General features: G+C 49.9%; 1 protein-coding gene across 1 annotated transcript in view; it reads right to left on the bottom strand.

Moving 5' to 3' along the window:
* KIAA1614 (KIAA1614 ortholog) overlaps positions 1 to 11555 on the bottom strand; it is a 43358-nt gene that overhangs the window by 19202 nt on the left and 12601 nt on the right. Inside the window, exon 4 of the mRNA XM_006887776.1 lies at positions 5798 to 5941. Coding sequence (XP_006887838.1) covers positions 5798 to 5941 — 144 coding nt within the window. The remainder of the gene's footprint in view (positions 1 to 5797; positions 5942 to 11555) is intronic.

The raw sequence follows: 11555 nt of genomic DNA, 5'->3' as shown, positions 1-11555 counted from the left end.
CAGTACATAATAACCACCACACACCAAGCAAGTGAATCTGCCTGCTTTGAAAGTGAAGCCTCTTTTGTGCTTCCAGGGGCTGCACTGAGAACTGCTGGAGAGTCTGACGTCAGTCCCGCTGTTTCCTGCCATTCCCATTCAGGCAGCCCTTGGAGCTGGCAGGCACAGTGGCTACAGCGCTCGGGAGACTGCCCATCTTTCTCCAAGAAGATCCGACCACCAGAGAGGCGTCACCTTTGTGTCAGTAGCACAGACCCTCTGTGAGCAATGCCTCCAGAGCTATGATGTTATTGTGTGCTGTTGAGTAGGAACTGACTCATAGCTGACCCTCCAGTGTGTTTTCAGAGGCTGTAAATCATAGGTGAGGAGACTGCCCATCCTTCTCCTGTAGAGCAACTGGTGAATTCCAACCATGTGCCTTTGGGATTGAAGCGTAGCTTCTTACCGTTAGGCCACCAGAGCTCCCTATAGAATGGTTTTATTTATTATTTAAAATCAGAAGCAAATAAACTTTCAGATCAAAGAAAATGTTTTTTGCTTATTCATCTTTAAACCAGCACCGTCAGTGAAATATAGTCTGCAACTGTTTAATGGAAAAAAGACCATGAAGTCCAGTGGCTAAGGCAGGCCCCTGGAAGTGATGTGGCCCTGCTTGCAAGGGGGATTTGTGATTGACAGACATGAAGTACTTGGAGTACTTGGCTGGTGAAGACCATGCAGGGTCTCACCGCTAGTATCCACATGGTCAAAGGGGGCAGTGGTGCCCTGTGACACTGGTAGTAGCAGTTTTCTGTTGGTGGGTTTCTGTTGTGCAGCACTGGAGTTCCAAGCCCCGATGCCTGAGAAGCACATCCTGGGCCTCCTCCTGCACTTGTATCTGTTTTAGCCTCTCAGGGTCTGAGGAAGGTTCTGTGAGGCGGTCACTATGCTCATAGGAGCACCATGTATACGGTGTCCTTGGGTCTGCTTTGCAAGAGCACTCTTGCCCCTCCATAGCCTGGGGAAAGGAAAGTTGGGGCAGAGACACCGTATCAACTCATTCCATGGCAACGAGAGAGCTTCAGGGAGCAGAAGCTCCACCCTCACCACCCAGGCAAGACACCTTCTCTGGCCAGGCCAGCACCACACAGGAAATGGTATCTGGAGATGCAGCATATCAGCTTAGACACTAGAACTCCTATGCAAGCCCCACAGGGCGGTACACTGCTCTGCTCACAGGATGTGGGCTGCATATTCTGGAGGGTGAGAAAAAGCTCAGCATTAAGAGTAGGATATTTCTCACCCAATGAGGGGAACCAGGTGCCATTAACCACCTTGGTGACAAGAATTTTGACATACAAACTGTTGCTCTGAAACATTTCTAAAAGTTACTTGAAAGGTAGACATGTCATATTTGGTTCTAAAAGGTGAAATGAAGGAGCGCTTAATTACATAAGGTGTCTTTAACCCAATTACTCAAAACTCAAGAGGTGCCCATCAGCAGTGCTGGGAACAGGGCCTAAAGGGAGCGTGAGAGCCACGGAGACAAGATGCTGGGTGAGCAGCAAGCATGTCCCAGGTCTGCCAAGCTCGTCACGACGAAGCCACAGCAGACACCGCTCCAGTCATTCGTCTTGGAAAGGATTTTGGTCTGAACTCAGAACTGCTGTGGTCCTGGAACAGTCTGGCCTTCATGGGGAGCCTCCTTTCTGGAATCTCACTTTCATAAAGAATACAGTTCTCAACATATCATCCACAGAGGTATGTAAGTTCTCCAGGGTTTAACATACACATTATCTACCATCTAAGACAACAGCACTTTGGCATCATGCTCTCAGGTGTCACTCTTGTATCTTCTACCTGCATGCAATCCTCTGGGGACTAAAAGCACCACCTTTGTTGTGCCTGGTCCCCCAAATAGCACAACTGAGTCTGTGGTTCCAGGTGCTGCTCAACTTCGACTTTGATTTGCTTCCAGACAAACGCAGCTATTGCTAAGGCACGCTTTCATCTCCCGGAAAAGCCCCGTTTTTCCTGTTCAGGCTTGCTCCAGCCACCTCCGGCCAGACCTGGGCTAAGAAAGCCTCCTGGAGATGCTGTGCTGCCCCTCCTCTCCCATCCTCTTTCACCGAGCTGCTCTTTGGGAGAAATGAGCCATCTGGGCTGAGGGTGGGGGCTGCGGCCTCTGACTACGGCCTGGGGCCTGTGTGGCATCACCATGTTAACAGCATGGCTCTCCAGGGTGATCTGACAGAGCGCAACCTTTAGAAGCATCTGCAGCAAACCATCTGGCGTTGATTTTTCAGCTGCACCCTCTGAGGATTCACCAGCACTGCCAAGTCATAGTAATTCTTTTCTGGACACAGCAGCTGCGAAAGTAGGTCACCTTGCTTGTCTGTACATTTCTACAGCCACAAGACAGCCTGCCGAAAGGGAATCCAAAGGAGTGATGGCAGTCATTGTGAACAACTGAAACAATGTGGGAGAGAAGAAATGGTCCCAGACAAAATTTACACAATAAAGTCTCCTTTGCAATTAGTCTAGCCTTGAGGCTATGTAACCCAACCAGGGACCTGCAGGAAGCAGAACAAGGACACTGCCTGGAAGCCCAAGGTTTCTGGGTACCACATACAAATGTTAGAAGAAGAGTTAGGATGCCTCCAAGCAGCATGTCCACTCCCAGGCTGGTGCTCTCGAGCCAGAGGGCGAGGCAAGGTACAAGAGATGGAAATGAAAAGTAAAGAGGCCTCCTTGGCACTCTTGCCAGGAGCAGTCTCCTGCATTCCCCAGGATTCAGAGATTCCTGGGTCAGGATTTCCTTACCAAGACACAGTCTCCTGCATTCCTCAGGATTGAGAGATTCCTGGGTCAGGATTTAGGGTCGCCCAGGTCCCTCTCCTAAGGATCCCATAATGGACTTATCTCAGTGAGGCTCTACTGAGCATATTCAGGTTCCCCATCAAGCACATGGGGTCCGACAAGAAACTGAGCAATGATTAGAGGCAGTAATTGTTTGAGGTGACTAATGTAATGGATAATACTTAAACCATACAGCTGGAAAATGCTGGGTTACGCAATTCAGTGCTATAAAGGTACATTGCTGTTGTTAGATGCCATCAAGTCGATGATGACACATGAACAACAAGAGACCTGCACTCTGCCCTGTCCTGAGTCATCCTCACAATCGCGGATATGCTCAGGGTCATGCTGCAGTCGCTGTGTTAATCCATCGAGGGCCAACCTCTCTTTCTCTGGCACCCTGTCTTTGCGAGCATGTTGTCTTTTACCAAGTATAAGCTCCTCCTGAGAACATGCCCAGCGTGTTCTGTATGCAGGCAGGCCTTGTCTACTGCACTTAGCAGATCCTGGGTTTCTTACAAAGTGAAGGTTTGCGACAACTCTGCGTTGAGCACATCTACCGGTGAGATTTTCTTAATGGCCTGTGCTCCCCTTGTTTCTCTGCCATCACATTTTGGTAACTCTCATAATAGTCCAGACTTTTCCATAATGCTATTGTACACTTAACCGACTTACTGTACACTTACAGTGGACTGTAAGCATAATTTTTCTATGCATTTGGGAAACAAACAACAAAAGGGAAAAAGTGTGGCACACATTAAAGATTTGCTTTATTGTAGTGTTCTCGAATCAAACCCATAATATTTCCAAGGTATTCCTGCATATATTCTCACCACAATAATAATAGAAAAGATTCTTTGTGCAGGTCCACAAAGAATCCTCACTCTCTAGTGCCACACAGTGATGGAAACAGGCAAGTCCCCTACCCACTGCACTGATGCAACCACAGACCGTGCCAGGGGAGGAGATGGTCCTGCTTGGGCCTGGTGTGCTAAGGCATGCTGTGGTAGCCTTCCTCAGGCCCAGCCCCTGCCCCTTGTCCTGACTTGCTTCATTCAGACCTCAGCACACCTCACCAGAACCACCAGAACAGCCTCCTCACTGTCCACCATTTCCTTGCAGCCAGAACAGCTTTAAAACCCACTATTGTCTGCAGGGGCAAAGTTTAAGAGGACAGTAAGTAATAAATGATAGAGAGGACGTGGTGATACAGGAACTGCTGGTGGGATTGTCAAATGGTACAACCACTCTGGAAGGCAGCTTGGTGCTTCCTCAGAAAGCCAAACAGAAATTCCATACGACCCAGTTATTCCAATGCTTTGAATACACCCCAGGAAAATAAGAACTGAGGCACAAACGGAGACTTGTACACCAATGTTCATAGCAGTGTTATTCACCATTGCAAGAACATGGAAACAGCCCAAATGTCCAACCACAATCAAATGAACTGAGAAATTATGGTACATTCACACAATGGAATACTACGCAGCACGCAGGAGCAATGATTTTGTAAATCAGTACCTAACTTGGGAGGGACTGGAGAGCATTATGCTGAATGAACTAACTCAGTCCCATAAGGACAAATACGGAATAAGACCATTATTGTAGAATGTGTATAAGGATCCAAGGCGGGGGAGGTGGGGAGCAGAGAAAGGAGGATGGCAGACAGGGGAGAGTTAATCATAGGGTCACACAATTTGATAGCTGGAGGGTGGGGTGAGTAAAAGAAATGGGAAAGATCTGGTGTGAAAAACAATGTATATGAACTTTATAAGTAAACCAGTATAAAATAAAAATTTTCTTTAAATCGAAAAAACTCCACCATTGTTGAATTGATTCCAACTCAAGCTTCCGAGGCTGCTACAATCCCAAAGGCGTGTGGTTCAAGTCCACCAGCTGCTTCCCTGGGAGAAAGATGAGCAATCTCCTGTGCAATTCACTGCCTCTGAAGACCCACTGGAGTCAGCTATGGGTTGGTTTCAACTCAATGGTACAAAACAAGACAAATTTTAATAGGAAGAGACTGTCTATCTTTTTCCCAACGAGCAGTTTCCTAGGCATGCCGACCTTTTGATTATTGGCACAACAACCTATATACTATGCACCAGAATGGCTGGTTTTACTGACGTACAAGCGACCATGCTACTCACTTCCTTTAAACCCTCCAATTGCTCTCAGTCTATTAAAGGAGACATTTAAATCGCTCATCTGGCCTGAAGGCTTCACCAGTGGCCACTCTCTAGCTTTGTGGCCTTCACACATCCTCCAGCCCAGCTGAAATCTTAGCTCATTGATCTGCCCTGGCATGCTCCCCCTGCCCATGGCCACCCAGTGAATACGTGTATCCACTTCAAATTCCAACCTCAAAGTCTCCTCTCCTGGCAAACTTCACCTGCCCTCTCACACATTTCCTCTACTACAGCCTACTGTTACTCTTTTGTACTCCACTGAGTCAATCTCAACTCATAGATACCCTATAGGACAAAGAACGGCCCCGTGGGGTTCTCTAGGCTGTAATGGTTATGGAGCAGATCACCTGGTCTCCTCTCATGGGGCTTCTGGTGGGTTTGAACTGCCGACTTCTCAGCAGACATACATTTAGCTGTTGCACCTCCAGGACTCCTTCTACTACAGCAGAGTTGACAAAGTTATATCGATCTGTCTGCTCCCTTTCTTCCTAGAGACCGAGCCCTCCGTTCTGCAGGAAGTTTGGACTACGTCCCATTCATCTTTACATCCACAATGTCTAGCTTGGAACTTGCCACTCAGTAGGCCATCAGTACAAATGTGTTGACTGGCTAAATGAACTAATGCAAGGGCCTGACATGGGGGAAATGAAGGGAAGAGCCACAGAAGGGAGGTATGATAGTGATGTATTGTCTAGATCCCACATTCCTCTCCACCCCCTGACCTTGCCTGGCCACCGCCTTGTGGTCTGGCCTGGCATTGCCCCACTCACCGGTTGCCTAGGGCAATAGTGGGCACGATGTCGTGGCTGGCCCGGAGGGGCCGGGTTCTGGCTTTCATGCGGGCATGCTGCAGCAGATGCTTGGCTTCCTCATGCCGGGGGCTCAGCTCAGGCTTCGGCTTGGGACCAAAGGTTCTGCTGGGTGGCAAGCAAGACAGAGCGGGTGGGGAAGGATTAGAAGAAAATAACACGGATTAGAAGGGCTTTACCAGTGTTGAGCACTGGATCTGCCAGGAAAAGCCCTGAATGTGCAGGATTTCTCATCCAGCGCCCACACAGGCTGTCCCGGTCAGGCCCAGGACCGGGAAATGCCCCTGCAATGGCTCTGGTTAAGGCTGAGGGTGCCGCCAAGCCTTGGACATCTGCTCTGGTGCCATGGGACTGGCAACAGACACCCCGGGCGGATCTAGAAAAGGGTAGGGGAGTCTCCAGATTATTCTATTGTTTCTTCCTTGGGTAGACAGTGGGAGTTATCTGGGAGGAGGGGGAAGTGGACCTAGAGTGGCTGGGCTGGGCCTGTGCCTGGACAGATGGCCTTTACACGCATCACCTCCCTCCTGCTGTCTCTCTCCACGCCCACACACATACACACACACACACACACACACACACCCCATACACATATGCACTCCCACTGCACACACAGAATCAGGGCTCTGCCCGCCACAGGTCCAGTGCTTTGAAGGAGTGACATTTTTAGAAATCCTGGTGTTTCCTGCCTCAATCTCAACACAAATCTGCCAGGACTCACAGGCTCAGGAATGAGCAAAGTTAAGCTGGATCTGGACCAAGTCGGCAATTGGTTCGATTTTCATCATAATGAGGGTTCTGGGGCTCCCTCCCCCCACCGGATGTTCTGCCTCCCCTGGCAGGTCCAGAGCGGCTGGAAATGACAGCAGCCCTTTTCCCAAGCTGTCTCACAGGCAGTGACATATAGTCAATGCGGTCACAGCAACGAGAGCAGCCCACAGCCTCCCACTGACAAGATGCTTTTTTGCACGGTGCTCCTGCTCCCCAGCCAGGCTGCCGAGGGCAGGTACTCTCTCCATGTGACAGACAGGGGCTCTCGAGCGAGGAGGAAAGTGTTCACACACGGCCCAAGGTCGAACATCAATCCAGCGTGGGGAGCAATGGGCAGCGAGCCCGACCGCCTCTGGCCTCATTCCTGCTCGCTGGCTCCCCAGGTCCCAGCGTCAACTCCAGATGCCTGTAGCTGGGGTCAGACACACTCTTTGATGTGAATTCAGCAGACCCAATGGAGGCGGCCATTTGGGGCCACTGTCACATGTGCTGAGCTGTCCTCAACAGAGAGGCCACAGAAATAGAGACAAGGCAGACAGACAGAGCTGGACCCAGATCTCAGATCTGTGCTCCCCAGACTCAGCTTTTTCATTCCATATACATCAAGGACTAGGATGATGTAGACAAGGACAGAAAATGGCACAACTCGGGCCTCCAGAAAGATCACCTGCTTGGGGCATCCTCAGCCAAACTCTGACTTACGTGTGTGTGTGTGTGTGTGTGTGTGTGTGTGTGTGTGTGTGTACACGCATGCACATGCATGTGTGTGCTCATTATTTGCACCTAACCCTGCTTTGGGACCAGAAAGAAAGTAACAACCCAAAACCCAGAAGTGCTAGAATAAAGGCACCATCTGTGCAAATGAAGCCTGGCAGGGCCCAGGCATGGCTCTGGAACAAGGAGGCCTTGACTGCAGTTCTGTGAACCTGTGTCCCCAAACCTGCTACCCCGGGAAGCCTCCTTTGGCAGCAGAGGCATCCCTCTGCACAGCTTCCCAAGCAGGCAGCCCCTCCATCTCGCCACAGAGCAGCTGTGCTCCCCGGGGCTCCTGCTCCAACAGCAGAGATAATGAGGTTACCAGCCTGGAGAGCAGCCCCTGCAGCCGCGGGCCTCTGGCTGGCAGCCCGCTCACACTGAGCCTTCCGGTGACAGCTGTGGCTCCCCGGCTGTCGAAGGGCATTTGTCACAAGACCTGGTGGGCAGGCAGGAGGGCCCGCAGGCAGCTGGCCAGATGCTGTCAGAATTGGCCTTGCCCCCTGGTTTTTAAGACATTTTCCAACTGTGCTATTTCCTTTCTGTTCCATGCACTTGGAGGGTGTGTGTGTGTGTGTGTGTGTGTGTGTGTGTGTGTACCCCCCATCAGTTGCCCTGCTCTAGTCCCTGGCAGACAAAGCTGGTTCCTGTGCAGATTAGAAAATCAGTGCTCTTAGGTACTTGGAGGCAGCCATGCAGGAGCGTGGGGAGGAGAGCGGCAGCCACCTTCACAGATGGCAGCCAAGGTCAGCGGAGCAGGCAACTCTTATTCTTCAGGCCCCCTGGAGAGGAGCTTTTACCCAGGGGCGGGTTGGAAGCTGGTACAGCACTGTGGGATGCTGGGCCTGTCCTACCTCCTTCCACTCCACGGAGACCCTCCTAGGGCACCCCTCCACTCCAGGCAGACAGGCTCACACTCTTCTACCCAATGGAGATTTTCCAAACGAATCTGACACTTCTCTCTATCAAGGGCACATAACTCTGGAGCCAACCCTTCCTACTTTGGACTATAACCTACAAGCCCAGCTCTGGCACCTCCCCAGGAGAAGAGTCGGGGCAGTCACTGGTGACCAGTCCATGGCAAAAGCAATTTTCTACTTGAGGATAGCCAGCATTTAGCAAGCTCTTGAAAGTCTGCAGACCTTTCCTTGTTCCATAGCTCAATAGAGGTAGAGCAAAAGATAAAAAGGTGGCCTGATCTTCCTTTGTGGGTCTGTAAATGGTGAGAGTTGGATAGGGGAAAGGCTTCATATTGCAACAGTCTGGGTCTTTGGCTGTGCAGTCTGGTGTGCCAGAGTGAAGCTGGGTCCTGGGGTCCATTCACTTAGGGCTCTAACCACAACAGCTATTAAACCTCCCAGCAGCAGCAAAGCCTGTGCTGCTGAGTCAGAGTCGACTCGGCTGATCCACTCCAGTGGGTTTTCAGAGGCTGTAAATCACTCAGGAGATTGCCCATCTTTATTCCACAGAGCTGCTGATAGATCTGAAGTACCTGCCTTTAGGTTGGTAATGCAACTCCTTCATTCTGAGTGGAAAACAGAGTAGAATGGGAGGCCCCTGGTCCTTCTCTCAGGCCACCAGCCATGAGGATCAGAAGCTGCTTTACAAAGACAAAGGGCAATGTGTGGTCCCACCTCTCCATCAGAATCAATTTCCTGGTGGGAGAATGAGGGTTAAGCTCTGGCTAACTCCCACCATCGGGCAGATCGGGACCTCACCCAGAAGAATCACTGGCTCTCTCAGCCAGCGAGGTCAAGAGGACAGAGTGGCCTCTGTCTGCAGCCATCATAATCCTGGATTAGAATAACAGTGGCAGCAAGCCTGGGTTTAACCCTTTTATCTCAGGTGCAGGAGTCAGGGGAAGTATTTGGGAGGGTAAGGTGATGTAACATTTCCCCGATTCCTGGGTGCAACAGGCAGGGGGGCAAACAAAGCTGATACTAAAAAAGAACCTTGGTGCCACAACTGTTAAGTGCTCAGCTGCTAACCAAAAGGTTGGCACTCTGAACCCACCCAGTGACTCTGAGAGGAAGACCTGGTGATCTGTCCTTTTAGAGATGAGAGCCTAGAAACTATACAGGGAGGGTTCTACTCTATCACCTGGGTTAAGGTATGAGTTGAAATGGACTAGATGGCACCCAACAACCAATTCACAACCCCTTTACCTTAGCATTGTTCCATTTCTATGTAAGTATTTTTATGACCAAGGATAGAGTTTCTTTAACACTGTGTGCCATTTCTCTAATGAGAACATTAGGAAAAGGGATGTCAGAATTGATCAAAGATCATGAGCTCTGTGAGCGTTGTTGTTCTTTTTGTTGTTGTTATGTGCCATCAACTCTCCTGTGACTCACAGCAATACTAAGCACAATAGCTCTGAACCCTGCCCTATTCTGAACCAGTCTCACTGTCTGTGACACGTCGACCCCCCCCCTTATCCCAGGTGCTGTGTCAATCCATCTCTTTTGGGGTCTTCTTCTCCTGAGCTATCCCTCCACCCTTCCATGCATGATGTCCTTCTCCAAGGACCAATCCCTTAGACTTGATGTCATGCTTTGTTACCAAGAAGCCTTAAATGAAGGAGCCCAGGATTCTAACAAGACAAAGGCAAAGAGGTGGTTACCTACCCAGAGGATTACCTACCCAGGTTCTAACCTGAGCTTCCACTTACTAGACAGATTACTTAGGGGTTAACGGTCAGTTTATTTACCTGTTAAATAAAGGCTCCAGTTATATCCTTAAAGAGTTCAACTTGGAGATGACCATTCAGTAAGATTCGAGAAATGTCATTAAGTTATTATTAGGGAGCTCTGGGGGCCTGGTGGTAAAAAGCTGCACCACAACTCCAAAGGCATGCAGTTCAAATCCACCAGCTGCTCTACAGGAGAAGGATGGGCAATCTCCTCCTGTGTGATTAACTGCCTCTGAAAACCCTCTTGGGGGTCAGCTGTGGGTCAGTGTCAGCTCGATGGTACAACAACAAGAAGTTTTTATTCTTCTTAATATATCATAATACAGTTTGATAGTATCTTTATCATCACCATCATCATCAGTTTTTGTTAACCTTCTTACAAAAGGAAGGAGGAATCCTTGACCCTTACCTAAAATTGCTGGCCAAGATCCTCACCCTGTGGTCTACACTCACTAACTGCCGCTGGGCTGGAAACGACTCCCAGCTGACCCTCCCGGGTTTCTGAGGTTATAAATGGCCTGGGAGGGGACCACTCATCTTTCTCCCTTGAAGCTGCTCCCTTTGGGTTACCAGGGTAACTCTACAGACTGTGCCACCGGAACTCCCTGTGGTGTACAGGGGAACCCAAACCAAATGCCATCAAACTGATTCGGGCTCATGGCAACCTGGGTCAGAGCAGAACTGTGCTCCACAGGGGTTTGGCTAACAGCACAAGCCGCTGTGGACCACGTCACCTCAGTGCCTTGTTACCGGAGAGCCCCTCCAGGGAGTTCTCAAAGCCTGCAGACTGTGCGGGAGGAAGCTGCCCATCTTTCCCCCTCAGAGCTGCTGGTGGATTTGAACCACCACAGAGCCACCACCTTCGGGTTGGCAATTCCATAAATAGTTTTTTTAATAGTTAAGGACAGTCAAGTTTCTTAAGACAGAAGTTTAAGGCAGACGCTCTCAGAGAGAGCAGGCCCATCTCAGGAGTAGGGAGGTGAGAATGGATATCCATACAGGTTTCAAGAGTTGATTCTTTTTTAAGAAGTGACTTGACAAGTTTCCCCTCTGAGGTGTCTCTAGGTGGACTCAAGCCACTGATCTTGTGCTTAAAAGTCAAGTTAATCCATTTGCACCACCCAGGAACACCCAGCAAAGGGAAGTTGACGAATTATCATATCGGGTGTCTGGAAGTGATCAACACCTTGTTGTTGTGGCTAGCAAGGGATTGGCATTTTGAGCACCACTTCTGAACGCCCTTAACAGTACTCCACAGAAAAGGCAACTTCCCTTTAAGGAGTCATAGAGAATAAGGGAGCTGGAAGAGGCTGTGTGGTAGCAGGGAAGCTGATGCCAAGACGATGAACAGGTCCTCTCAGGAGACCTTCCTCAGAACGGCGGCTATCTGTATCCTCCCCATGTAGCGTCTCTAACATGGAAATGGCTGGAGGTGTGCAGCACTTTCAAAAGACAATGAATGGCCTCCTCACGGAGAGCAGGGTGGCAGAGTCCTGCCTTCTT

This window comes from Elephantulus edwardii, unplaced genomic scaffold, assembly GCF_000299155.1.
Source record: "Elephantulus edwardii isolate Elephantulus edwardi_28Jun2011 unplaced genomic scaffold, EleEdw1.0 scaffold00061, whole genome shotgun sequence".
Taxonomy (NCBI): domain Eukaryota; kingdom Metazoa; phylum Chordata; class Mammalia; order Macroscelidea; family Macroscelididae; genus Elephantulus; species Elephantulus edwardii.
The sequence above is the reverse complement of the archived record's forward strand: the minus strand, read 5'-3'. Positions and strand labels throughout refer to the sequence as shown.